We start from the raw sequence: 27,758 nt of genomic DNA, 5'->3' as shown, positions 1-27,758 counted from the left end.
TTCTGCCACAGTAAAAAATAATTTAAGTACAAACATTTTTTTTAATGGCTAAATTCTAGATGAAATAATGTGCATTTTCTAAACCACTTTTCTAATTCTCTCTCTCTCTCTCTCTCTCTCTCTCTCTCTCTATATATATATATATATATATATATATATATATATATATATATATATATATATATATATATATGGTCATAAAAATAAAGAAAACACACTGACAGATAGATAAGAAGGCCTGTACTGTGTGTGTATATATAAATAATAATATTGTTATCATGATATAAACATAAATATATATAATCATTAATTTTGTTTTTAAATATGTAAATGTTATTATATATATTTTTATTTTATTCATTTCTGTTGTAGTATGATATTTTTTTTCCACTATACATGATTGACGATCTGTAATTGCAACTACATGCTTGTCTAGTATGTAACAGTCCTTGTTACTAGATGTTGTTTTTTGTTGGGTTTGCTTATATTGCTTTTCTTTTTTAATTTATTTTTTTAATCTGTTACTGTGGATTGTTAATTGTATAATTCAAGTTTTTAATCCTGAACCTTGTACTCGTACCTGTACTTATGCTGTAATTCTGATTTTTTGGTATAAATAAACATATATACAAATATATCTCCTTTCTCTTTTAAAAAATAAATTTTTATTTATATACATACATTTTTATATACATTATTTCTTTTCCTGATGAACAAAATAAGTTTTTAAACAGTATGTCATATTAGTGTCATCATATGCCAATAATGTTTTGAAAAATTTATGCAGAACTGCAATACTTATAATAATAATATCAATAATAATAATACTAATAACAACACAAATACAATTAAAAATGTATATTTGTATTTTTCTTTTTTTTTTTTAAATAATTTATATCGATTATGTACACAGATTTTCTTCAGGACTTTGAATTTGCCTAACCGTCGTCGCTGAATGATGACGTCACCCACGTGATCTTATTCTGTTTATCCCCGGACTCCGGAAGTGATGTGAGTGTAAGAGAGCCGCGGAGAGTGAGGTGGATTCGGAGTGATTCTGGAGGACCTGCTGCAGTGACACACACCCGGTACGGACACGGGAGGGGGGAGGAGGGGGGAGAGGGTTTATTGTAGATTTAATAGTTTAGTGGAATAAAGGTGTTTGTAGCGGTGCTGGTGTCGCGAGCGAGTCCTTCTCTTAATTGAATGAAATTTGCTTAATGAATTGACGAGTAAATCTTATAATTAGTTAATTGTTAAGAGGAGCTTTAGTGCATTCTCATGAGAAATGTATTTTTCACATCTATGCACTGTCATGCTGTTTGTGTGCTAGTGTTGTTGTTGTTGTTGTTATTGTTGTTGTTATTGTTGTTGTTGTTATTGTTGTTGTTATTGTTGTTGTTATTGTTGTTGTTATTGTTGTTGTTATTGTTGTTGTTATTGTTGTTGTTGTTGTTGTTGTTGTATTAGACGTAGTGTTGACGTGTTTACATGTGATATTTCTCTCTCTGTGAGCAGTGTGCAGCCCCTGAGGCGAGGTGGTGACTGTCAGAGAGACTGTGTGTGTGTGTGTGTGTGTGTGTGTGTGTGTGGCCATGCAGCCCCTGAGAGACGCCGAGCTCGGGGCTTTCACCTTCTTCGCCTCTCCGCTCCCTCACGACGTGTGCGGCAGTAACGGCCTCCCCCTGACCCCCAACTCCATCAAGATCCTGGGCCGCTTCCAGATCCTGAAGACCATCACACACCCCAGGCTGTGTCAGTACATCGACATCTCTCGAGGAAAACACGGTACACACATCCACATTCATGCCTTTTTAATTAAAGATCCTCAACTCATGTCTCTACTGAAGGTACAATTAAACACGGCGATGTGATTCAGCAGGGCGGCGGCCCGATGTGATGTCATCACGAGACCCCGGGGGCCGAGTCGATCTGGACCGCGGTTCTGTTCACTGTCACGATTTTATAAACATCACAATTCCATATATAGACTATACACAGTGCCGTGTAATGTTAATACAAAGTGCAGTTTTTAAATTATGAGTTCATTTATTAAGAGAAAAAAAAGCTGTCCAACTATACCTATATGGAAAAGTAATTGCCCCCTAAACCTAATAACTGGTTGTGCCACCATACAAGTGTTTGCGATAACCAATAATGAGTCTTTCACATCGCTGTGGAGGAATTTTGGTCCGCTCTTCTTTTCAAAATTGTTTCAATTCGGCCACAATGGAGGGTTTTCATGAATGAACGGCCTGTTTAAAGAAGAAGAATCAGAGCCACTTTTTTTTTGCGGTGGACTTGGTGGCGTGATTCTGATCATTGTCCTGCTGCGTGAGCTTGAGGTCACGACCTGACCGGCTGACATTCTCCTTCAGGATTTTTGGTAGAGCGCAGAATTCATGGTTTTATCACTTACAGCGAGTCGTTCAGGTCCTGAAGCTGCAGAGCCCCAGACCATCACACTACCACCACCATGTCTCACTGCTGCTACCATGTTCTTTTTATGAAATACTGTGTTAGTTTTAAACCAGATGTAACGGGACACACACCTCCCAAAAGTTAAACTTTTGTCTTATCAGTTCACAGATTATTTGCCTAAAAGTCTTGCAAATGACGATTTGTGTTGTTTTTGATCAGCAGTGACTTTCTCATTAGAACTCTCTCATGGACACTATTTTTGCCCTCCAGTCTTTTTTCTTATAGTTGAATCATGGACATTGACCTTAACTGAGGCGAGTGAGACCTGCAGGTCTTTAGATGTTCTTGTTCTTTTATGAGCTCCTGGATGAGGCGTCGTTGTTCTCTTGGAGTATTTTAATCGCCCGGCCGCTCCTGTGAAGGTTCACCACTGTTCCAGGTTTTCTCCATGTGTGTATAATGTCTCTCACCGTGGTTCACCGGAGTCCCAAAGCCTTAGAAATGTCTCTGTAACACTTTACACACGGTTTCTCATCTGTTCTTAAATTTCTTTAGATCATAAACTGTTTTTTTTTTTTTAGATCTTTTAATGTGTGATTCAACAGTAATCAGATTGAGGGTGTGGCAAGTAAAATTGAACTCAGATTTACAAAAAAAAAAACAAAATCACAGTTTATTCATGATTTTGAAAGGGGGGGGGATTAGTTTTTCACATAGGTCCAGGCAGGTTTTTTTTTTTCCTTAATAAATGAAATCATCATTTAAACCAAACTTTGTATTTACTCTGGTTATCTTTGTGTAACAATAACATTAGTTTAATTTTAATCATTTCAGTGTGACAAATAGAATTCAGGAAGGGGCAAATACTTTTTCACAGCACTGGAACGTTACAAATGTAAAGCATTTATGAAGTGATATTTCGATGCTGGCAGTAGTCCAGCCTGTGTGTGTTTAGTTGATCATTGTTTTACTAAAATGCCGTTAGATTTTACTTGCCAGTTTGTCTTTTATATTCGTTATATTTTTTTTTCTATTTTTTCCAAAAAAAATACTTTTTCTACAGCAGTCTATAAAACTTTGGCTCACATGTTGCTGCTGTTTTTCCTTTTTTCCCCTGACGGTGTGTGTGCAGAGAGACTGGTTGTTGTGGCTGAACACCACGAGCGCAGCCTCACACACCTCCTGAAACGGGACGAACCCATCAGGTAAACCACAAGCACAAAGAACACATTCATCACTTTTAATCTCTGGGTTCTGTTCATATTTATTCCCTAAATTATATATATGTGTTTTTTTTTTAAATGATTGGCGTCCTTCCTTAGACACTTTGACATGTTCTCACTTTGCCCCCTGCTGGCTAAACCTGTTCACAGCATTTTTTTTTTTTTGCTTACAGAATTCACTTTAATACTACAGGGATAATGCTATAAAATGTTAAGAGTTTAATGATTAAATATTTAAATCCATATTTACGTAGATTAATGTCCAGCACTCGTTTGGAAATATTCCCTTATTCGCTATTTGCTCAACTGGAAATCACCAAATAGAACAGTGAAGGGTACAAAATGACTAATGTAATGATTTTGTGTGATAATTAATCATAATGTACCGTGTAAACCTGTGTTTTTAAGTAACCAATCTGACTATAAACCAATCATATTTATACAGACGTTTAGCAGACACGTGACCACCATGACGTCAGGCCTTACACTACGTTTAAACATAACATTTTTAATTAATTCCATGAAAAAGATTTTAATCTGTGCAGTTATTAATCAATCCTTATTTATACAGCACCTCTCCACTGCCAAGCAGCTCCTACAGAAGGTTCTGAACAAAGTGCAAAATGTGAACTTAATTTGTCAAATTAAATAATAAAATACACAGAAAGGACATAAAGATATCTACCAGGATGTTAGAAAAAATAATACTAATATTACAACAATAAAACTAAAATTAATCAATAAAAGCACCACAATTTTATCAGATTATAATTTGAGATCGGACTAAACACACCCTCTAACACATAATACAGGCGTCTCTGAATAAATATGTCTTTAGTTTGACTTTGGATTCCAGAGTTTATGAGTAACGTACTGTAGATGTTTATGGGAAATGCATCGGAGTGAAAGGACACATTTAATTTATGGAATGAAAAGGAGTTAAAGTTGGTGGAAATGAAAAATAATTAAAATAATTACAAGTTTTATATTAAACCCATTCTAGTACATCATGTTCCCTATAGTAACATCTTTAAATAGACTTCTATAGAGGAGGATTAACTAAAGATAATGTAGATATTTTTAGTTTCTGTAAACCTGTATATATAATAATAATAATATGTAATATATATACACACTATCTGATCAAAGTCTTTTGTAAGGTCAGTTTGTGTCATTTCGTTGGACGCTGCACAGTGAGTTTATCTCGGCCCCGTGTTAATCTCGGCTGCTCGGAGGGTTTAAAAGCAATTTGTTCGACATCTCGCTGTGAACAGATTTTTCTCGCTCGTCCCAAAAAAATGCGTTGGTGATCAAGACAATGTGCGGGCCACTAAAGTAATAAAAACTCTGAGTCATTCTGCCAGGAGCATCTGGACTGGTTCAGTGATGATAAACGCGTGTGACACCCTGGGACTGCGGACGACCTGTGGCCAGGACGAGATGAAGCGTGGCAGATGTGTGGCGCGGTCCTGCAGCCGGGATCAGCTCCGTAAATCGTAATTATTGGTGATGTCGCTCGGTTAGGGTCACGGGTGGAGAAAAAAGACAGATGTTTAGATGTTGGACGCAGCTGATCAGAAGAGATACGGTGGTTTGTGTGGAGTGTCTGGTCTGTCTGAATCAGGGCTCGCGATATAAAACAGTCACATGACTTCTGATTTGTCGGAATCTACAGGTGGTTTAAGGATCCACATTTCGGGAAATTAGTTCTACACTAGCTTTCTTCTTTTCGGCTGCACTCAAGCCTTGTTCTTTTTATGTATAAAAGCTGTTTAATTACATTTTGCTGGAAATTATATTTATCAAAGCTCTTTACTCACATCTTACAAACAGACACAGGTGGGCAACGTACAGTCCCTAGGATAAATAGTTACTCAACTCCAGTTATATACGTACTTAAGTAGAAAAGTGCTCACCTTTAAATTTACTTAAATATTAATAGTACAGGGCTTGTGTTAGCTCACTGTAGCCTTTTTCATAGTTAAAATCTCTGTCTCTCCAATGTGGAATCAGTATCTCAGCCTTTTCTTGCTGATCATCACGTTCTTCCTGGAGATATCTTCATGTACATCAACATTCGCTTCTCTAAAGCGGAGACAGAGAGTGTCACTCTAGACTTCTTTTTGGAAACATTATACTGTATAACACGTGACTAACTTGAGTACGGGTAATTAATTAATTAATTAATATAAAGCACGTTATGCATTTATTTGCTCTTCGCTCCCCCGCGCCTCCTCTTCCGCTCACTTGGTGATGGCACGGCCGCGTGTCTCAGAGTTTCTCGTCTACTGTTCTGATCGTTCTCTGAGAAATGGGTTCACTTACTTATAACTCTCTCAGCTTTTAAACTGATTGTTCATGTCTCTGGTATCAGTTACAGCTCGTGTCTTTCAGGATAAACACATACACAAGCCATGTACTTCCAAGAAAACTTTCTTCTTCGTTAACACACACAGGTATAACAAAAACAAATCTAGATACGGCGTCTCTCACGGTTTGGCAGGAAAATATTATTATGGAAATAGAAGAGGTGAATTTTTTGTAAATTAACAGAAAGATTTGAATCGAGTTGAAATAACTGATGCAACGTCCGACCCTCAGCTGAACCTTGGTGTGGACGGGATGATGGGCGTGAACGTTATGCCTCGTTTTTTTCCCCTGTTCAAATATTTGTGCATTCCAGGCTAATAAAATAAATAATAAAGATCATTGTTGACATGGAGAGTAGAAAAAGTTCCAGCAATCAAGACTTCTTTATATATACATACAGTATGAGAACATTGGAATTGTTTTAAAACTGTTTGAAAAATCCTGAACCCATTGTTTTCCTCCTCAACTCTCCAGTTTCCCCAGTCGTGTGCCCAGTTTAGTCTCATGTTCTTGGCTGTTAGTAGAGGAACCCTACTGCTGTTTCTCATCCACATTAACATTCGTTTCTCTAAAGCGGAGTCAGAGAGTCAGAGAGTCAGAGAGTGTCCCTGTACGGTCCGCAGTACTGAGGAGAGAGCAGCCGCCTGACAAAACCCACATTTACACCCAGTCACAGAAGCACTTTCAGTAAGAACTCACTATGGGCTGAAACGATTCCTTTATTATTATTATTATTAATATTATTATTATTATTATCTAATATATAATGTTATTATTATCAAATATATTATTACTATTATAATTAACCCCAGGCACGTGACAAATTAATACATGAAAATTAAGACACGTACAACAAATTCTTATATCATGTTTATTTTGTGGCACATTTATTTTGCAGGATTTTTATTATAAAATAAGCAATATAAAAATATACAGGTATATGAAAAAAATATATATAATTTATATATTTCTATATTTATAATTTATATATTTTTTTCCCTATACAACATGTCTTTTTTATATTGCTGATTTTATAATCAAATTTGTTTGGTGCCATTTTTAATTTGTAAATCATTTACCTATAAATCTATCTTCTAATATAATATTTAATAGAGATTATGTGTGTGCAGGGAGGCATTTTAGCGCATAACAATGTGCCTTAGTTTTTTTTATACTTAAAGTCATTAGAATTAGTTTTTGCATCTGAGACTTTACAATAAGAATGTATTCCACTGTAATGCACTTAATTTATCTCAGTCAACTTCACGCTAGTCCTTGTATTGTAAATAATGGCGATGTTTATTTTTGAATTTTTTATTTATTGAAAAAATAAAAGTAGATTTTTCTAAAAAAAAAACTAATTAATCTTTGTATCTCTTATATATTTTACATTGCTGTTTAATTAAGCAAAATTACATTTTATCTGATTACTCGATTAATCGATTACATTTTTAGTAGAATACTCGATTACTAAAACATTCGATAGCTACAGCCCTGGAACACACACCTGATAACGTTATGTCGTCTTTAACAACACGCCGTCTCTGCACTAATCACTTCTTCTGAGTCGTTCTGAATCGCCTCTGAACCGCCCGCGTCGTTCTGTTCACGGCTAACGCTTAGCTACAAAGCTAACTAACATCTAACACAACACTAGTTGGAGTGTCGAACAGGGAGTGTACACCCTACATAGTGCACTAGATTCTAAATAGATATTCTAAAGGTTTAGATTTAAATATTCTAAAGTGTAATAAGTGTAAATATAAAGTAAATCTGGTGAGTTTCTCAGGACTGTCCACCACCTCCATGGTTTATTCTTGGTTATTATTACTCTCAAGATAACTGATTAAATAAAGAAATAAATCATAGATATCACACTCGAGGTCGTGCTGTTGTACAGAATATCAGCACGGCTGTGACGCCTATGAGACAACAACAGCACTCCCTCACATGTGATATTTACTGAGTTACATTTTAAGCTGAACTTTTTTAAAGCCTGATGTTTTTATCGTGTGTGTGTGTGTGTGTTCCAGGCCAGACCAGGTCCTGCAGATTGCCTATGAGGTGTTGGAGGGACTGGCGTTTATTAACAGACGCGGTCTGGTTCATCGAGCCCTCAGCCCTCACAATGTGCTCCTGGACCGTCAGGTACACGTCACTCAATCTCATCCCTTAGATCTGATAGTACACAGTCCTACTGTTTGATAAGAACATTTGAAAATACTCAGGTGTGTTTATATGAACCGTAATATTCTACTAATAATTGAGGAACAATAGCTAATGAGCGGCCGTTCCTGGAGAAATTGTGAAGTAAGGGCTGAAGGATGATGCGTTGCTCTTCCTGGCCCATTCGTACCCACGCAGATCCCAAGATATAGACCTTCTGACGTCGCAATGTCTGTCCACCATGTTCTCGTCCACTTCTGTACATAAGGGCAGTTTAGGGTTCAGGGAGTCATCAGTACACCATCGCTTATGGGACGTCATGGGGACGTCGGTGTTCTGATCCCGAGACAGATTCTTCATAATCCGTCGTTTCTACAGCGTTGATTTTGTAGAGTTTGAGAGATGAGACTCGTCTGCACGTATCGATAAGAGTGTGTGAGGAGGTCTGAGTGTGAATCGTTAGTTGAGGGGCCGAGGCGGGTTTTTACTGACTCACTGTAAAACCTCGTTCATCTTCAGTAGAGTTCACGGCTGGTTTTGAGGGGGTTAACTTGTGATTTATTCCACAGTAGGAGAGAATTTTGAGCTACTTGATGTGACATGCGTCAGCTTCTGATCGGACCACAAAGGAGCTCGAATCAGATCTAACGTGATCGGACCACAAAGGGGTTCAGCACGAGCCCCCAGTAAATCTCAAAACGCTGCATTTTTTTTTACTTGATTTTTTTTTTTTAGCCTTTTTTTTTCATAATGCTAATGAGACCTGGACAAAATTGGAGAAAAACTGGAGGAATTTTGGGTTTGTAAAGTAATTGCACTCTATCTGTCCATGTGTACAACCTGAATATTAGTCCAAAGTTTGACAAAAATCATAAGCTTTTAGCTCCTACTAATAAGAATAAAAAAAGACCCCATGCAGACATCTCATGGGAACATGTGGACCTGATCGGAATCAGTTTTCAGGCGGACTGAGAATGGCGGTGTAAACCTTTTAATAATCTATTTAATAGAAAATCATTAATAACGTAAAGACTTGATCCGATCATTTCTCTCTCATCAAAATAAATCTTTTCTTTCTGCTCCTGTTTGTCCCACGTGAGGGCAACAGTTAAGTGACGTGACGAGCTTCCTGGAAGGGAATTATTCCTTCTGTTTCTGATCAGTAAACTCAAGATTAAAGATTCAAAGGTGCTTTATTGACATGAGGAATATTTACATTCGTATTAGCAAAGCTTAGAGATAAGGCACAAGAAAATAACAGGAGAAGATAGTAAAAAAAAAAAAAACTGAATAGTATAGAGAGAGTAGTAATAAATCAATGCATATGTAAAAAAAAGTTAGTCCAAGATTTAGTCCAAGATAAAGTGAAACATTGTCCACGTAAACACACATGACATATGTTTTATATATATATATATAGTCATTAAATCTAAAACTTTGGACAAAACTTGGAGAAAAATGTATTATTCAGTAGGAAATTAAAAGAAAGGACTGAGCATTTTCGCCATGATGTCTGTGACATCTGGCACGGTTAGGATGCAGATGTGAAGATAAAGAGACGGGACGAATATCGAGAAGAGACAGAAGGATGAGGATGAGGAGACAGTAGATATGAGAAAGGAAATGAAGAAGATATTCAAGTCTACTGTATATAACAGTTCTGTTGAAATCTTCAATCTGATTGGTTCAAAAGTGTCGATTAATTTTGTGCGATGCATCACCTTCTCGTGTTTGATTTACGTGAGGAAAAATGGTGGAAGGTTTCCTTAAGGTTTATGCACAGGATAAAAGACAAAAGTAATAAAATGTGTGAAAACATCATGATTATAGCTTAAAGGAAGCAGATCAGTGCCGCGTGCAGATCTTGTGTTTAACATAAATAACCGTTATCATGGGGAAATCCAGATGTTTTCGCGCTGGGGTGTTTTGATTTTGTGTGTTGTTTTGGTTGGCCTGCAACTTTTCTCTCTTCACTCTGTAAACAGGGTAAAGTAAAGCTGGCCAAGTTTGGTCTTTATTACATGACGGATCACGAAGCAGATGTGGACTTCCCTATCGGGTGAGTGCTTCTCTTCTCTTTTCTTTTCCTTTCTCCTTCTAAGGCTTGTCCACACGTCCCACACCCATTACTTATTCTTCTCAAATCAATCCTTCTCAGCTCTTTAGGGAAGCAGATCAAATCCTGTTCAGATTCCCATTATGTAAAGAAAAAACAGAAAAAAAAAAGAAAGAAAAAAAGCTCGAGGGGAATCTTTACAATCCCGCCGTAGACGCATCACGGCTCTGATCTCGAGCGTCGGCGTCTCATGAAAGAGAAGATCAGTGGAAAAATGCGGCACTCCCATAATGAAACAAGATGAGCTAATATGAGATGTATGTCATCACGGTCCATCTTCATTCTGATCAAAACCAGGTCTCGGATATCAAAGGAGCTTCAGTCATAAATAAGCGTAAGGCCCCGGCCTCCCTGTTCGCCAGGGGCCCGCCGCGTCCTAATATCCGGCTGGAGATTGCTTTTTTTAAATTTTTTTTTTGTATTTTAAGAGAGAGAGATGATGAACATGGAGAGCGTACCCTTCTGACCTGGCATGTCCTTGTCGATCGGCTTTTGCACAGCAACATCTGTCTCGAAAATTCAATAAAACTTATCTGCCTCCGAACTTTGATGCTGCAGCAGTAATTCACTGGGCGGTTATGTGAACAATATGAGTTGGCTCATGTGGAGGCAGGGAAGTTCTGTTCTCTGTGAATGAAATGTTTTTTTTTTTTTTTTTTTTTTGGACGGTATGCGCATATTCCAGACAGCGCCTGTCTGTCTGGCTAGATTTTTTTATTTTATTCATTAAAACCAAAAGAATTAATAAAAAATTAAAGATTAGAAACACTTTGTTTGTTGACATTACGCCTGTAGCTTTACTGAAGTCATCTAGTGATTTCTTGTCTTTCGGCCAAAACACAGTATTGGTGCTGATTCCATCTATAATCATTTAAAATAAAAATTATTCATATTTCTTTATGATTATGATAGTAAAATTGGTGTAAGCCTCTAGAAACGCATAACTTGTAAAACCTCTTGCTTAAATTAAAGAATTCGGTGCAATATGAAGGATTTATATTTTATCATGGAAACGTATCCCAGTGTTCTGTGATTTAAATTTACTTTAGACTGCAGTAGGTTTGCTGCGTTTTCTTTATCTTAAAATGCAGAGTACACTGCAAAAAAGTGAAAATATCTTGAATCTATTTACATGATTGTAAGAAAAACATCCTTAATATAAGATTACAACAATTTTTTTTCCAAAAAATCAGGTATTTCAAAGTATTGCATTAACACATATTTTGCTATAAACATGTTTATTATCTTTGTGTGTATTGGAACAAACCAAAAAAGCAAATTTGACATAATGTCACACAAAACTCCAAAAATGGGGTGGACAAAATTGAAAAATTGTGGATAAATAAGATTGTTTCAAGCATGTGATGTTCCTTTAAACTCACTTGGGGCAAGTAACGGGTGTGGGCGATATAAAGATCACACCTGAAAGCAGATTAAAAGGAAAGAAGTTCACTTAGTCTTGCATTGTGTGTCTGTGTGTGCGCCACACTAAGCATGGACAACAGAAAGAGGAAAAGAGACTTAAGAACCAAAATTGTGGAAAAATATCAACAATCTCAAGGTTATACTGTAAGTCCATCTCCAGAGATCTAGATTTGTCTTTGTCCACGGTGCGCAGTATTATCAAGAAGTTTGCAACCCAAGCTGATAGAAGAGCAACTTTGACTGAAATAACCACTCGTTACAACCGAGGTTTGCAGCAAAGCATTTGTGAAGCCACAACACGCACAACCTTGAGGCGGATGGGCTACAACAGCAGAGGACCCCACCAGGTACCACTCAACTCCACTACAAATAGGAAAAAGAGGCTACAATTTGCACGAGCTCACCAAAGTTGGAAAGTGAAGATTGGAAAGATGTTGCCTGGTCTGATGAGTCTCGATTTCTGTTGAGACATTTAAATGGTAGAGTCAGAATTTGGCGTAAACAGAATGAGAACATGGATCCATCATGCCTTGTTACCACTGTGCAGGCTGGTGGTGTTGGTGTAATGGTGTGGGGGATGTTTTCTTGGCACACTTTAGGCCCCTTAGTGCCAATTAGGCATTGTTTAAATGCCACGGGCTACCTGAGCATTGTTTCTGACCATGTCCATCCCTTTATGACCACCATGTACCCATCCTCTGATGGCTACTTCCAGCAGGATAATGCACCATGTCACAAAGCACGAATCATTTCAAATTGGTTTCTTGAACATGACAATAAGTTCACTGTACTAAAATGGCCCCCACAGTCACCAGATCTCAACCCAATAGAGCATTTTTGGGATGTGGTGGAACGGGAGCTTCGTGCCCTGGATGTGCATCCCACAAATCTCCATCAACTGTAAGATGCTATCCTATCAATATGGGCCAACATTTCTAAAGAATGCTTTCAGCACCTTGTTGAATCAATGCCACGTAGAATTAAGGCAGTTCTGAAGGCGAAGGGGGTCAAACACCGTATTAGTATGGTGTTCTTAATAATCCTTTAGGTGAGTGTGTGTATATAAAGAGATCACTTTTTGCAGTGTATTAGCGAATCGCATTCCAGTATGCAGTCATGTCAAACCAGAGAAATCTGCATTATCTCAGGTTTTTATTTATTTACAGTGTAGATGCTTTTGTGGCTGTTTCAGTTGTCTTTACTGATGTTTAGATGGCATTTTTTTTCTTTAAAATGAGAAATACTCTGCTACTTTTCAAGATTTATTATTTAACAATGATTTGAATAATTATTAAATAATTTAAACGCTTTTATACTTTAAGAAATATATTTTTTTTTTAAGTTAAAAATGTTCAAAACTCAGCTGAGCCAGAAAAATCGAAGTGGCTGTAAATCTTGTACTGCGACGATTTCAAATTTTTCACAACCTTTTAACACTATTTTCGTAACTTTTCATATTTATAACGATCATGTTGCTAAAACATTGTCCCGAAGCCTGAGTAAGAACATCTGGCTGCCACGTTTTTGCGAATCTTTTACGAGTTCGAGGAACAGAGCTTTTGGCAGGGTAGACTTTAAACTTGCCAAAACTTTAAAGGACATTTGTCCACATGCAGGCTTGCAAGTAGGACAGAACTGATCTTAGAACCACAAGCGCCACACAAGCATCCCGCCTCCCTGTGCAGCGACGCCAGCATCGTTGCGGTGTGTGTTGAACATTGAGATGTTGTGTGATGGATTAGCAGCATGTGGCACAAATTAGACAAAGTCCTCTTCAACGTCATCATTATTAGCGGAATTTCGGTCTTTTACTCGGGAAATTTAACAGATGCAGCTCTGAATGCATCAAATCATTCTTTTTCAAACAAAGGAAATGTTTTACAAAATACCAAAGTGAGAGATTTCACTCTTGGACATGAGCAAGAAAGACGTGTGTGGGCTTGTCCTGTCCAATGTTTTTATTTTACTTCTAGTGATAAGCAGAAACAGGACAAAATGTACACTTTACAGCAGAGTATATGGATTATTTACAGTGCTGCGAGTCCTGATTATTATTATTATTATTATTTTTTTTGCATATTTGTCACATTTAAACCCGATTGAGATCTTTAAACAGGCCGTTTGTGCTCGAAAACTCAGTGTGGCTGAATTAAAACAATTCTGCAAAGAAGAGCGGACCAAAATTCCTCCACAGTGATGTGAAAGACTCCGTGCCAGTTATCACAAAACCTTTATTGAGGTTGTTGCTGCCAAGAGAGGCACAGACAGTTATTAGTTTGAGGAGACAATTACTTTTTCACATAGGGCCTGATAGGTTTGGACAGCTTTTTTTCCCTCAATAAACGGATTTTATAAACGGATAAACTGTATTTGTATTTACTCGGGTTATCTGTGTGTAATGTCCACATTTGTTTGATCTCAATCATGTAAGTGTGACAAATACACAAACAAAATCACTAAATCACTATACTTTTTTACAGCACTTTTTAAATGTTTTTAAATATTAAAATGGGATTAATTAGTGCAGCATGGCAAGATAAATAAAGATATTTGGATAAAAGAAATGTAAGAGGAGGTCTGAACTGAAGGACTTTGAATGAAGGAGGTTCTTAACCTTTAAAACGGGGCAAAATGCAGCAAAAATCCTTTAAAACAAAATGGATTGTTGGAGCATAAATAAGAAATCTGTTTGACAAATTGATGAAGGATGTCTACAAAAATATGCCATTGTTTTAAGCTTTTATGGATGGACTTGAACAGCAGTCCTTAGAGCTACGTTAGAGTCAGCGTTACTTAAACAGATTTTTCGGTGGAGGAAAACTTATCAGTGTTTCTGTTGTTGATCTTCAGATATGATACAGATGTAGTGCATGAAGATAAAAAACATAAAACTAAATAAATATAAATACTGGAGTATTCCTTAAAGGGATTGACTAATCTCTCTCTCTCTCTCTCTCTCTCTCTCTCTCTTAGTTCAGAAGTTCAGACTTTATTCGCATGAATGTTAACAAAAATATGACATTGTTGCCGAAGCAATTCAAAAACATTAATTACAATATAAATAACATTAATCTGAATTTATAAACCTGTATAAACTGTCTCACTTTCACTCACTCTCTCTCTCTCTTTCTGTCTCTCTCTCTCTCTTTCTGTCTCTCTCTCTCTTTCTGTCTCTTTGTCTCTCTCTTTCTCTCTCTCTGTTTTTCTGTCTCTCTGTATCTTTTTCTCTCTTTCTTTCTGTCTCTCTCTCTCTGTTTTTCTCTCTCTCTATCTTTCTCTCTCTTTCTCTGTTTTTCTCTGTCTCTCTCTCTCTCTTTCTCTTTCTGTCTCTTTATCTCTCTCTGTCTCTCTGTTTTTCTTTGTCTCTCTGTCTCTATTTCTCTCTGTTTCTCTCTCTCTGTTTTTCTTTGTCTCTTTGTCTCTTTCTATCTATCTCTCTCTCTGTTTCTCGCTCTTTCTCTTTTTCTCTCTCTCTCTCTGTCTTTCTTTTTCTTTGTTTCTCTCTGTTCTTCTTTCTCTCTCTCTCTCTCTCTCTCTCTCTCTCAGGTATCCATCTTACCTCGCTCCGGAGGTTATCGCCCAGGGCATGTTCCATCTCACTGATCCCTCACTCAGCCACGCCCCTCTCCCCTCCGGGCCCAAGACTGATGTTTGGTCTCTGGGGATGTTGCTGTTTGAACTTTGTGCCGTATGAACTTTTTCTTTTCTTTTCTTCATTTCATTAGCTTTCTCAGCTGTTGCCGTGGTTTCAAGCCATTTTTTTTTCTGATATTTTTTTTTTTATTATTTCTGCTTTCACTGAGTTTAAAAATTGTAACAAAGTTCTTTACATCTGCCTGGGGCGTTCAAGTCAAAATGGGACTTTAAAAGTGCAGAATAACAGAACACAGTTCTGAGAGTAAAAACTCCCTTTATGTCTCTATATAATCCCCTGATACACTAATGCACTTATCCCAGTGTCTCACTAGAGCTTCGACACCATTAAGGGAGAAAGTTTTGAATGTTATACCTGAATGTTCACGGGGACGACTGCAGTAGGCTTCAGTCACAAGAAATTTCATCACCAGTTCTGGTTTGACTTGAACACTCATTTCTTTTTTTTCTTTCTTTTTTTAAATGAGTGTGCTAGATTTGTTTTTCCATTATTATTATTATTATTATTATTATTATTATTAATTCTTTTTTTTGTAACTAACAGGGCAGGCAGGTTTTACAGAACATTGAAATTAGCGAGAGATTAAAGTTCATCACCACCTTGGGTAAGCTCTCTGTCTCTCTCTCTCTCTCTCTCTCTCTCTTTGTCTCAAATTGGGTTAATTCACAAAAAGTGTTATTTAAAAAAGTATTTTAAAAGTAAAAGTAGCTTTAAAAATCATGCACTTACCATCTGATGTCTTTAAAATAAGGCACTGTGTTTATGAAGGGAAAATTATCCTTTATGATATATTTAATGCCTCACTAATGCTAAAATTAAATGGTAGCCTTTTCTATACTGCCTGGCCTGAAAAAAACTAAAAAAAAAAAAAAAACAGTCACTATTTTAGAAGGGGTCAAATTATTGTGCTGCATCAAGCAAAGAAAACAACGAAGGAGAAGGTGAACTCGGTGAAGGCCTATGGTAGGAAAAAGGTCATGTGACCTGATGAGTCCGGATCGAGCCTAGTCCAGCGCGATGGGCGTGTCAGGGTAAGAAGGGACGCAGATGGAGCGCTTGTTTTTGGCCAGGCATTGTACTGTATGTTTGGTGAAATGTTGCAGTTCCTCTATAATCCTACAGGTGGTGCTCTAAACCCTTCACATTCATTTATGCTCAAGTTGGATTAGATTTATAACGAGAGCTGAGAATCTAAAAATTCTACATATTTAATAAATTGTCATACAAAATTGCAATACAAATGGGGTATGGTGATGGAATCATCTCTGTGTTCCCTGGTGATTAAATAGAGGACAGAAAATGAAGATTAAACAGAAAGATTAAAGGTTAAACGAATCGGACCCTCGTTGTTCCATCCTTGAACCTTCAGCATGAACAGCTCTGAGTCTCTCCGCAGGTTGCATGGATGACATCGTGACGGTTCTCGCCGAGGAACACGGGTGCCTGGACGTCATTAAGGTGAGTGTTAACTGATGCTAGCCAATCCAGATCATCGCTTCTATTTTTTTTTTCCACAGTAAACGTCCACTAGATGTCTCCTTCTTTTCTGGCGTGTGTTTATGATAATAAGTCTGTTACTAATTAGCGTCCATGTGTGTTCCAGGAGCTTCCTGACGATGTGCTGCTGTTATTGAGGAAATGCCTGACTTTTCTGCCTTCGAAACGGTAAGCTGCCTGACACGGTCCATCATCCCCTGGAGAAAGAACATTCCGCTCCGAGGCGAGGACGAAAAACAGTGCGGGCGTGGAGGCCAGATGTGACGGGAGGTTCGGCGCGATCCAAGCCCGCGTCTTCGCCGTTTCTGTACATTAACAGATTTTATAGCTCCGCTGATTTTATTGGAACGGTTTAATTAAATAATAAAAACTCTCAGCTCGAGGCTAAAAAATAAACTAATCAGTGAAGGGGTGATGTAATGTAATGCAGCCCTGACACGAAGCAAAGTTACGGTTACCAAACTAAAGTTGATTATTTTTCCATAACAGTACGTCGTAAAAAAAGTGTTGATTAAATTTTCTGGAACAGCGACCCTTAATGTGCATCATATCGACATTTAATGTGCTTGTTCTGTAGTGACATGTGGCATATTCACATAATACAACTATAAAAACACAAATCAGCTTGCATATATATGTATGTGTGTGTGTGTGTGTGTGTGTGTGTGTGTGTGTGTGTGTGTGTGTTTAGAGCAACCCCATCTCGGCTCCTGGAGGATGCTGTGTTCGAGAGGATCTCCCGCCTCCACACGCCGTATGAGAGTCCAGTGTGTCTGTTCTCGTCCTCACTGCGCTGCGCTCACCTCCAGCTGCCTGACGACATCAGCGAACTCTGCACAGGTCTAAAACTCATCTCCTTCTTTAGACCGGACAGAATACCTCATCTCATTCTGTAGTGTGTCAGCTTGTTTCTAGAATAAAGGCTTCGATTTTTTTCCAATTTTCTCCCCTAATTTAGTCGTAGCCAATTCCTCCCCGTCACTAGGGGGCTCCCACAGTAAGGATGTGTGGGACCTTTAAGGCTACTACTACCACTCAGCCGGGAGGGCCGAAGACTATCGCGTGTTTCCTCCAAACCGCGTGACATCAGCCGACTGCATCTTTTTGAACTGCTCGCTCACGCACCCTTAGGTGGCGGAGTTACACACTCGGAGGAAAGCGTTAGCTGCTCGTTCCGCGTCCCCTGATTGGCTGTAGAGCCGTGATTAATATGGGAGCACCAAGTACCTCTCATCCCTCCCCCCTGAGAGAGCTCGGCCAATCAGCTCCCTCTGTGCCTCCGGCTGTGAGAGGGAAACATCATCACCCGGGGTTCGAACCAGCAACCTCCGAATGATAGGGCGAGCACTTTACCACTGCGCCACTCGGTTGCTGTTTTAGAAGGAACAAATTGTTTGCCTGCTTCAAGCAAAGATAACAACTAAGGAGATTTTCCCATAATGACTGGAACTGGGTTAAGAGCTGTCCAGTACATTAATAAACCCTGGAGTGATGGTCCTGAAACTGTCAACTTCACTCCCAAAAAGTGGTGACTTAAATTCTGGGTGGAGTTTCATCATAAAAATATCAACAGCAGAAATCAGATAGGTTTAATAGTGAAAGTAGGAGCATTTTTACACACACACACACACACACACACATGAAGAGATCTCAGGGGATTGGGACTAAACAGCTGTGTAGCCTTGAGAAAGCCACGTTTATCAGTTTGAGGGTTAAGGAGCATAAAGACTGGACTTTGGAGTGATGGAGAAAGGTCATGTGACCTGATGAGTCCAGACCGATCCTATCCCAGAGTGATGGGCGTGTCAGGGTGAGAAGGGAAGGACATGAAGCGATGCTCCCATCATGCATAGTGTCCACTGTACAAGCCTCTGGAGACAGTGTTATGATCTGGGGTTGATCAGTTACTCAGGTCTAGACTCAGTAACGTTATGGGGCAATAAAATGAAGTCAGCTGACCACCTGAATGTACTGAACCACCAGAGGATCACATCTATGGAGGGTTTAATTCTTCTCATAATCCAGGACTCTAGGAGTGTGAGAGTGTGTTGTTGTTTTGTTGTATTGTTGTTGTTAATTGTAGTGTGTATGTATGTGTTGTGTGCAGTGGATGGAGAAGACTTCCTGCCTGAAAGATCTGTGGATGAAGTTTATCACCTGTGGTGTCTGGCAGGAGGAGACTTGGAGAAGGAGCTCACAAACAAGGGCATCATCCAGTCCAAACCTCCAGTCTGCACCCTGCCAAAGTACACACACACACACACACACACACACACACACACACACACACACACACACACACACACACAGGACACTAAATTCCTTCAGTTCTTTTTTTGTTTTAGATAAGTTTTTCGATTACTTATGTGCTCGGCTGAGCTGCGTAAATAAATAAATAAAAAAATATATAATGTATATATAACAAACATACAGCCTGTGGGTAATACTAAGTACCCCTTAATGCATCCACAGGATTTAAGAGGGTAAGTCGTAGCCAGGTCCTGCTAATCATCAGCCCTAGACAAGTGTAGACCTGTAAACCAGCAGGGTTATGTCATCAGAGGTTTGGTCAGTTTCCTGGTCTGGAGAACTCAGAATCAGAAAGAGTTTTTTTGGCAAGTACGCTTGCACGTACAAGGAATTTGTTTTAGTGACCAAAGGGAAGGTGGCTTGGGTGTGACGGGTCCAAAGTGATATTCCGAGACCCTTTTCTCAACTCTGGATGTAAACAGTTCTTGCAGCATGGGCAAGGGAGTGCCGATAATCCTTGTAGCAGTTCGAACCATCCTTTGTAGACTTTTGTAGCTGAGCCAAACCAGACAGTTATTGAAGTGCACAGGACGGATTCAATGACGGCTGAGTAGAACTGTATAAGCAGCTCCTGTGGCAGGTTGAACTTCTTCAGCTGGCGAAGGAAATACAACCTCTCATGGGCCTTTTTAACACCCACTTCAGATCCTGAGAGATGGCCAGGAACCGGAATGACTCCACTGCTGTCACAGTGCTGGTTATGATGATGAGTGGGGGAAGTGCAGGTGGGTTTGTCCACGATCCTCTCTACTGTTTTGAACGTGTTCAGCTCCAGGTTGTTGTGACTGCATTAGACAGCCAGCTGCTCAACCTCGCTTCTGTATGCAGACTCGTCACCGTCCTGGATGAGGCTGATGACTGTAATGTCATCTGCAAATTTCAGAAGCTTGACAGTGGGGTCTGTAGAGGTGTAGAGGGAAAAGAGCAGTGGGGAGAGAAGGCATCCCTGAGGGGCTTCAGTGTTGGGGGTGTGGCTGTTAGTCATAAATGCCGCCAGGTGTGCGTTAACACAAGGCCAAGAGGGAAAAGTCATAACCAATGGTCTTAGAGAAGCACCTGTTTCTGCACATCAACCTGTATAGTGATCTAAAACCATCTACAGTGAGAAAGCTTATTTATAAGTGAAAAACATTTAAGACAGTTCCCAGAAGTGGATGTCCCAGCACATTCACCTCAAGGTCAGGCTGTGCAAAAACACCAAGAGCTACAACTCAGACCCTACAGGCCTCACTGAGTACGGTAAATATTAAAGTCCGTTAGGGCACAATTAGAAGAAGACTGAACAAGTACAGTTTGTTTGGAGAGGCACCAGAAGAAACATCTTCTGCCTAAAGAAATAATTATAATAACATGGAAGCACGACTGAACACACCATAAAACTTCAGGAACAATCTCCTAAAGACAGATGGAGACCAAAGTGGAGTTCTTTGGCCTTAATGCCCAGCGCCATGTTTGGTGAAAAACCAAACAGCATTTCAGCAGAAACACCTCATACCACCGGTCAGGCACGGCGGTGTAGGGGTGATGATTTGCACTTGTTTTCGCAGTGGCAGGACCTGGGCACCTTGCAGTCATTGAATGGATGAAAAATAAAAGACTTAAGGTTTTGGAATGGCTGAGTAAAAGTCCAGATCTCAACCCAACCGAAATGCTGTGGAGGGACCTTAAAAGAGCTGTTCATCAGTGAATGTCCAAAAACCTCAATGACCTGAAGCAATGGACCAAAATAATGCGAAGACTGATCTATGAAAGTCATAAAGAAAATATTTCCTTCAAGTCAATGTTGCTAAGGGCAAATCTACACAGTATTTAGTATTTATTGCCTGCATGTTTTTTTTATTATTATTAAATAATGTCACAGGGAAAAAAGTTATTTGTTGTGGACAGCTTATGTTTTTTTAAATGCTTTTTACACAAAACACACAAGGAATAAAAAAGGGGGGGTACTAACTTTTGCACAATACATACATACACACAGTGGAAAGAAATAGTATATGAAACTTTTTTAAATTTTATTTATGATAATTAATTTGTCATTTAATGTGATCTGATCTTCATCAAGTCAAATGTATTGAGAAATATAATGTACCCTAAATAATAACACAAACACCATTCCGATCTTTCATGTCTTTATTTAGAACAACCATAAAACCTCATAGTGCCAATGAAAAGGATTTGACCTCAAAAAAAGCTAACTGGAGTCGGGTGTTATCATACCCGGAGTCTTGTTAAGAAAATGAGTTTGGAGGTGTGAACTAGAGCTACGTTGACTGATTAAAAAAAAAAACACTTAAACGTTTTTAAGTTTGCTCTGCACAGCCATGCCTCGCCAAAAAAGAGGTTTGAGAGGACGTATGATCAAGAATTTTTGATTTTCATGAAGTTGGAAAGACTTACAAAGGGATTTCAAAGACATTAGGTTAATTCACCAGTCTATAAGCAAAATGAGACACTTTGGGACTGTGGTTACTCTACGAGAAAGTGGATGCCCAGTCAAAAGGACCCGAAGGGCAGAACGAAGACTCATCAATGAGGTAAAGTAACAACCCAGAGTGACAGGCATAGATTTGAAGGCATCGTTAAAACTGGCTAAGTTTTCATGAGTCTACAGTACGTAAAACATTAAACAAGCAGGGGGTCCATGGTAGTACACCACAAAGGAAGTCTCTGCTTGCTAAGAACATCGCTGCTGCACAGATGCAACTAAGAGTAAAATATAGTTGCAAGAAATGATGAGCGGGCCCAAGCACAGTGACGGCTCCCTTCCGGATGCGCTGAACAGCTTTTACGCACGGTTCAACATGCAGAACGATGTGACTGCGAGGAAGATCACCCCTCCTCCGAACGACCAGGTGCTGTGTCTCACAACGGCACAAAGTGAGGAAAACTCTTTGCAGAGTCGACCCACGTAAAGTTGCTGGACCAGACAACATCCCAGGCAGAGTGCGCAGAGAATGTGCAGAACAGCTGGCACATATTCTCACCGACATCTTCAACATCTTGAGCAGCGTCGTCGTTTACACATGATTTAAGTCCATCACTATTGTCCCCGTGCCGAAGAAGTCTAGTACATGGATTTTAGTTCAGCATTCAACACTATCATCCCCCAACAACTGATTGGGTAGCTAAACCTGTTGCGCCTGAACACCTCCCTCTGTAACTGGATCCTGGACTTTCTGACCGCAAGGCCTCAGTCAGTACTGATTGGGAACTGCACCACAATGAGTGCTGGGGCCCCCCAGGGCTGTGTGCTCAGTCCCCTGCTGTTCACACTGCTGACTCATGATTGTGTAGAGACACACAGCTCTAATTATATTATCAAGTTTGCTGATGACATGACCGTGGTGGGTCTCATCAGCAAGAATGACGAGTCAGCATACAGAGAAGTAGCGGACTGGTGTAAGGACAACAACAACATCGTTAAGACAAAAGAGATCCTGGGAAATTCCTGGGAGTCCACCTGGAGGAGAACCTCACCTGGTCCCTCAGCATCAGCTCTCCGCACAAGAAAGCCCAACAACGTCTTTTCTTCCTGAGAAGGCTGAGGAAGGCCCAGCTTCCACCACCAATCCTCACCACCTTCTATAGAGGGACAATGATCTATTGAGCAGCTGGATCACTGTTTGGGAATTGTGCCATATCGAACCGCAAGACTTTACAGCGGATAGTGAGGACAGCTGAGAAGTTCATTGAGGTCTCTCTCCCCTCTATTGAAGACATCTACACCACACGCTGCATCCGCAAAGCCACCAGCATCCTGGCTGATCGGACACACCCCTCTCACACACACTTCACACTCCTGCCATCTGGAAAAAGGTACCGAAGCATTCGGGCGTCACATCCAGACTGTGCAACAGCTTTTACCCACAAGCCATCCGTCTCCTCAACAAAAAGGGACTGGACTGATAAAACACACACACACACACACACACACACACACACACATCACTCAGACGATCTAAATAACATCAGGAGTGAACTGATAAACACACACATGTTTACTTGCACCCCATTACTACAAAAGTACTGAAACGTGTTACGTTGTTGTGATGTCACTCTGTAACTCTTTGTTTGTACATTTGCATGTGCACTATGTTGTCTATTATTTATTGTCTCTTTTTAGAGAAATAGTTTTAGGTTAACTTAAAAAAAGTAAATCTGTCATATCTGAGCTAGTCAGCTAATTAGGTCTCTTAGTTAACTAGCTGGTTCCGGTAGAGTTGTGTTGTTAATTTATGTTGTTGCATGTATGTAGCACCTCAGTCCTGGAGGAACGTTGTTTTGTTTCACTGTGATACTGAACTCTATATGGTTGGAATGACAATAAAAGCCTACCTGGCCAGCTTGGGCGGCGTCTACCAGTTATCATTTCCAAGAGTTCGCTTACGTTTTCCACCACAATTCAAGTTGATATTCAATAAAGACATAAACGATCAGATTGTTTTTTGTGTTATTATTTTAGGAACATTATATTTGTCAGTACGCCTTATACTTGAGATGAAGATCAGATCACATTTTATGATAAATTAATGCAGTAAACCATGAAATTCCAAAAGGTTCACATACTTATTCTTGCTACTGTGTGTGTATATAAAATCCTACACTGTAAGTGAATTATGAGGTAAAAAGAACTGTGAAATAGTTGTGGATGAAACTTTTAATGCAATTACAAATAAAAGTAAGTGTTCGAGCAGTTATAAAAGTGATGGCTCCATGGCTAGCTCAGCTATTTCTCCTCTCTCTCTCTCTCTCTATCTCTCTCTCTCTCTCTATCTCTCTCTCTCTCATGCACAATTTTGTTCTCTGCAGTTTTATTTTAGAAGATGGAGAGACGTTTGGCCAGGGCAGAGACAGGAGTTTCTTGCTAGATGACACCACTGTGACACTCTCGCTGGGTCAGCTTAAAAATGTAAGTGTGTGTATGAGTGTGTGTGTGCGTATGTGTGTGCGCAAGTTAATTTCGAGTGTTTAAGTGAATGTCCAGAGACTTGATTTTTACTGATTTTCGTGTCTCAGAGGCTGAAGGATGTATCAGGAGAGGCCTATTACCCGCTGCTGGAGGACGAGTAAGAGCCCGCTTTGCTTTTCTGCTGAACTCAGACAATAACCAAATCCACTTCCTGTAGGGACAGACTGATAGAAAGAAAGGTGGATCTGCACACAGACAGATAAATGCAGTTAATACACAGTAAATAGACAGATGGAGACATGGACACAGGCAGAATTAAGGGAATAATTAAACAGACAGAAACGTGTGAATAAATGGATGGACAGATATATTAAAGGTAGTTTAGGAGTAGATAGACGGGTGAGTACAGTAGACTAACACTAAGATAAGTGGACAGAGATTAGAACATGAAATAATTGATAGTCTAATAAAATAATGAGAGACAAATAGAAAGATGATAAAAAGACAAAAACATATACTGTAGATAGACAGACTGACGAATAAGTTGACTGACACACATGTCACAGGCAGACATATGGACAAACAGGAATCCACATGGACAGAAAGACACGGGAGATGTATAGACGGACATAAATAGATATATAGACAGACACATGGTCAAACAGGAGGCCACATAGACAGACAGACATACAGACAACCATAAATAGACAGACAGGCAGACCAACATCCAGACTGATGTATACAAAGACCGAGAAACATACTGTACATATAGCCAGAAATACAAAAACACATATACACGCACACAGACAGACAGACATCTAGACAGTCAAACGTACACATTGACAGACATGTGGTCAAACAGGAAGCCACATAGACAGAAGAACACATGGACAGAAAGACACAGGCAGACACATAGGTGGACAGAGACATTAGATAGCTAGACAGACAGATAAATGGATAGACATGTAGCTTGATAAACAGGCAGACAAATAAGCAGACAGACAGGAAGGATTACAAAAAGGCATAGAGATAAACAGATGTGTGTAAAAGGACAGACAGACAGACAGACAGACGTTCCAAATAGAATTATTGTGTAGGTGAAGCAGATAGACAGTGCGGGTAAACACATAATGATCAGGATGTACATAACACCTGGACAGACCTAAGAGGCAAATAGTTAAGCATTAGAACAGATAATGATAACACGTTAAATGATAATAAAATGTAAACAATGTTGTGTGTTTGTGTAGACAGTCGTGTCTGCCTCAGTCCATCAGCAGTAACGAGCTCTCGACCGCCGTCTGCCTTCCTCTCATTATCCGAGAGAGAGACACCGAGTACCAGCTTACACGCATTGTCCTGTTCGACAGTCTCCTCAAGGTACACACACACACACACACACACACACACACACACACACACACACACACACACACATACATACACTAACGAGTGGACTTGTTTAACACACACTGAGCAGCGATCCTATTCAAGGTTTGGGATGCAACATTTTCTCATCTGTGATAATGATAGTAATGTTTTTTTCTACACACACACACACACACACACACACACACACACACACACACACACGCACAGCATTTTGCATTGCTCTGAGTGTTATAAATGTACCTTCCTCAGGCGTACCCGTACAAGAAGAACCAGATATGGAAGGAGGCCAGGGTGGATATTCCTCCTTTACTCCGAGGCCTGGCCTGGGCCGCTTTACTGGGAGTCGAGGTAAATTGGAGCAAAACCAAGGAAAAAGTTACTCCTTCATATCTTTAATGTGACATTTTAAATGCAAGTGATTTCCTTTGCAGTCTTTCTGTCCTCCACCTCTATAGTTTTTTCTCAGTTGTAATATGTATAAGTATAAAAATCCAGTCTTCATTTAGTACCTGCAAAGTAGAACGGTGATTAAATGTGAGGTGATGAGAGTCAGATTATTAGATTCACCGATACGGGTTTATTGTTTTGGCTTCCTGGAGGCTCATTAGCGTTCTTTAGGGATGTTATGTTTAGTAATTATTTTAGCCTGTCTATGACAGGTTGAGGTAAGGACTCAGGACTCACACCAAACTCGATCATCCATGTCTTTATGGACGTTGCTTTGTGCACTGGTGGAACAGGAAGTGGGGTTATTGATTAGGAGTTGGTCTCGACCCCTTAGATCTAGTGAAAGGAACTCTTAACGCTTTAGCGTACCGAGACATTTTGGACAATTTCATGCTCCCACCTTTGTAGGAACGGTTTAGGGACGGCCCCTTTCTGTTCCAACATGTGCACAAAGCAAAGTCTATAAAGACATGGATGAGTGAGTTCAGTGTAGAAGAACTTGACCCTCAACCCTATAGAACCTTTGGGATGAATTAGGGCGGAGACTGAGTGCCACGCCTTCTGGTCTAACATCAGTGTCTGACCTCACCAATGAACTTTTGGAAGAACGGTCAAAAATTCCCATTAACTCCTAAAACCTTGTGGAAAGCCTTAAAAGAAAAGTTGAAGCTGTTAATGCTGCAAAGGGGGCGGGGCCAACATCATATTAAACCCCATGGATTAAGAAGTGGATGTTACTTAAGTTCATATGCATGTGAAGGCAGGCGAGCCAATACTTTTGGAAATATAGTGTGAGTGAAACATGTACTTAACAATAACAAAGTAAATATCCGCTATATTTATGCGACTGTCTGTAATTCACTCACAGCATGGCGTTTATTGTGTAACGATATCTCACATGCAAATGAGCTTAAGTTAATAATAAATTCAGGGCCATTAGTAGTTGTAATGTTATATCTTTTGAGACGTTTCCATGGTGATTCTTTTTTTTTGGGGGTAGGGGGTAAAATGACTTTTCTGAGTGTGCACTCCGTCTCAGTAATAAACGATCGGGTCTTATACAGAACTGCAGGGACGCTGAAGTGCACTCGACCTGGTCGTAATAAATGCACATTAAATGTGCTACCCTGCGTCGATAACAGCCGGTGGCGTTTTGGAGGTAATATCTGCTGATTGGGTCTAATTTGTGTGTTTCTGTGATGCATTAGTCCAAACTGAAATATGTGAGAACTCGAGTGAAGAGCGCTGAGAGCAGTGAGCTTTAAGAGCTGCAATCAATGCTGGTACTTTAGCTGGTAATAACAACATGAAGCACCGAAGCTTCAATAACTGAGTAGATGTGGTGGCATATGGATGGATCGATATATAGAGAATAGAGATGTACATAACTATTCATAGTTTTATAAGAAAATTACATACAGTGGAACCTTGGGTCATATTTCATACACTCATAAATCAAAGCAGTTTTCCTATAAGAAATAATGGAAACTCAAATTATTCATTCTACAGCCTAAAAAATAAATACATAAAAATAATTAACACAAAATATTAAGTATGACCTGCATTTTACCTTTAAAAAAATGTTAAAATAAATCAGTGTGTTTGTGTGTGAAGCTAAAGTAAGAGGAGAGAAGGAATTAGACCCCGCCCCCACTCCCCCTTCTCATCTTAAACAGTAAACCGTCCTCTCTTATTTGAGTTTTACACACACACGCACACCCAGACGCACACACACACACACACACACACACACACACACACATACACACACACATATTAACAGAAAGACTTTTATCGGAAAAATTACCAAGGAACATCGCTAATGAC

General features: G+C 39.4%; 1 protein-coding gene across 1 annotated transcript in view; it reads left to right on the top strand.

The window, feature by feature from the left end:
* Positions 1 to 998: 998 nt before the first annotated feature.
* The window catches only part of tbck (TBC1 domain containing kinase), an 82,037-nt gene continuing 55,277 nt past the window's right edge, over positions 999 to 27,758 (top strand). The window contains exons 1-15 of the mRNA XM_053502864.1: positions 999 to 1,088; positions 1,519 to 1,788; positions 3,554 to 3,626; positions 8,048 to 8,162; positions 10,166 to 10,239; positions 15,268 to 15,409; positions 15,920 to 15,980; positions 16,773 to 16,834; positions 16,980 to 17,041; positions 17,565 to 17,713; positions 18,981 to 19,119; positions 23,993 to 24,092; positions 24,200 to 24,249; positions 25,343 to 25,472; positions 25,734 to 25,832. Coding sequence (XP_053358839.1) covers positions 1,596 to 1,788; positions 3,554 to 3,626; positions 8,048 to 8,162; positions 10,166 to 10,239; positions 15,268 to 15,409; positions 15,920 to 15,980; positions 16,773 to 16,834; positions 16,980 to 17,041; positions 17,565 to 17,713; positions 18,981 to 19,119; positions 23,993 to 24,092; positions 24,200 to 24,249; positions 25,343 to 25,472; positions 25,734 to 25,832 — 1,449 coding nt within the window. The 5' untranslated portion in view covers positions 999 to 1,088; positions 1,519 to 1,595. The remainder of the gene's footprint in view (positions 1,089 to 1,518; positions 1,789 to 3,553; positions 3,627 to 8,047; positions 8,163 to 10,165; positions 10,240 to 15,267; positions 15,410 to 15,919; positions 15,981 to 16,772; positions 16,835 to 16,979; positions 17,042 to 17,564; positions 17,714 to 18,980; positions 19,120 to 23,992; positions 24,093 to 24,199; positions 24,250 to 25,342; positions 25,473 to 25,733; positions 25,833 to 27,758) is intronic.

This window comes from Clarias gariepinus, chromosome 8 (genome assembly GCF_024256425.1).
Source record: "Clarias gariepinus isolate MV-2021 ecotype Netherlands chromosome 8, CGAR_prim_01v2, whole genome shotgun sequence".
Taxonomy (NCBI): domain Eukaryota; kingdom Metazoa; phylum Chordata; class Actinopteri; order Siluriformes; family Clariidae; genus Clarias; species Clarias gariepinus.
This window is presented reverse-complemented; position numbering and strand designations above follow the sequence as displayed.